The 1518-nt window shown below is 37.7% G+C and overlaps 1 protein-coding gene across 1 annotated transcript; it reads right to left on the bottom strand.

The window, feature by feature from the left end:
- Positions 1–302: 302 nt before the first annotated feature.
- On the bottom strand, positions 303–896 carry LOC139195009 (uncharacterized). Its single transcript, XM_070820184.1, has one exon. It carries the CDS (start codon positions 894–896, stop codon positions 303–305), a length of 594 nt encoding a protein of 197 aa, XP_070676285.1.
- Positions 897–1518: the final 622 nt, after the last annotated feature.

Below are 1518 nucleotides of genomic sequence, written 5' to 3'. Positions count from 1 at the left end.
AATTTTCCGACAATTGCTTCAACTCTAACTTAGGTGCAACTTCAATAGATGGTTGAATTTTCTTTGGAGTTGGACCCAAATCCTCAAAATAATGTCTCTGAAACTGATTGTGTACAGGGGCAGAATCTAACATTGTTGAAATAGCAACTACATCTTTGTTTGTTTCACTGCTCAATTCAAAATGAAACATGCATGCCTCCAAAGGATCATCCCGATGTTGCTCTATGTATTTCAGATTCACTAGTTCTTCCAAAGCTTCAACTCGAAAACATCTTTTAGAATCACTTGGATATTTCATAGCCTTAAAAACCTTGAACACCTTGAACTCTCAAAGTGAGAAGACCTTTTTGGACGTCGATAAGAGTTCCAGCGGTAGCCATAAATGGACGGCCCAAAATGATTGGAATTTCTCGATCTTTCTTCATGTCAAGTACCAAGAAATCAACCAGTAAAATGAATTGATCAACTCGAACTAGAACATCTTCAATGATTCCTCTTGGATATGTAATTGAAAGATCAGCGAGTTGTAAAGATACCAAAGTTGACTTCATTTCTCCAAGGCCAAGCTGTTTAAAAATAGTAAATGGCATCAAATTAACACTGGCTCCTAAATCAAACAAAACTTTCTCAAAGGAAAATTTGCCAATTGTATAAGGAATAGTAAAACTCCCTGGATCTTTTAACTTCGGAGGCAATTTTTGCTGCAAAACGACACTGCACTCTTCTGATAACATCACTTTTTCGTGTTCCACAAACCTCTTCTTGTTGGTGCATATATCCTTCAAGAATTTTGCATAACTCGGAATTTGCTTCACTGCATCAAGCAAAGCGAGGTTAATATGTACCTTTTTAAATAAATCTAAAATCTCAGAAAAGTTCTTGTCTTTCTTAGCCATTTGCAAACACTGAGGATATGGAACAGGTGGCGAATAAATCTTTTCTTGTGCTAGCTCCTCGTCTGGCAATGTGAGTGAATTATTCTCAGGTTCTTCGGTCTTCTTTTCTTCCTTTGCATCCTCGATTTCTATGATCTTTCAACTCCTTAATCTAATAGCCTTAATGTGCTCTTGGTTCTTTGGATTCACGTCCGGCTGACTTGGAAATTTCCCAATCTCTCTTTCATTCAACGCATTAGCAATCTGACCAACTTGAACTTCTAGCTTCCCAATTGAAGCTTGCTGATTTTGGAGTGTTGTCTGAGTTGCTTGAATGAAGTTTTTTGATGCACAAAATCAGTGAGGACTTAGGTACAACAGAAAATGTGAAGTTTGTGACCTTCGCTAGATTGCTCCGGTCACTAGTGTGGATAAGTATGCAAATGGATAGAGACAGGGAAGCAAACACAAGATGTGTGTGATTCACCCAGATTAGCTACGTCCACGGAGTAAAGGAGTTCTCATTAATTGTGAAGGGTTTACATAAGTACGTAGGTTTAAGCTCTCCTTTAGTGAGTACTAGTGAATGATTTAGTACAAATGACATTAGGAAATATTGTGGGAGAATGATCTCCTTTTATAG

Source organism: Malus domestica, chromosome 04, assembly GCF_042453785.1.
Source record: "Malus domestica chromosome 04, GDT2T_hap1".
NCBI lineage: Eukaryota > Viridiplantae > Streptophyta > Magnoliopsida > Rosales > Rosaceae > Malus > Malus domestica.
Note: the sequence above shows the minus strand (reverse complement) of the source record. Positions and strands in the feature narration are given on the sequence as shown.

What these genes read in the sequence shown, in the direction of transcription:
- LOC139195009 (XM_070820184.1), bottom strand. Translation starts at nt 896, where the DNA reads ATGGCTAAGAAAGACAAGAACTTTTCTGAGATTTTAGATTTATTTAAA.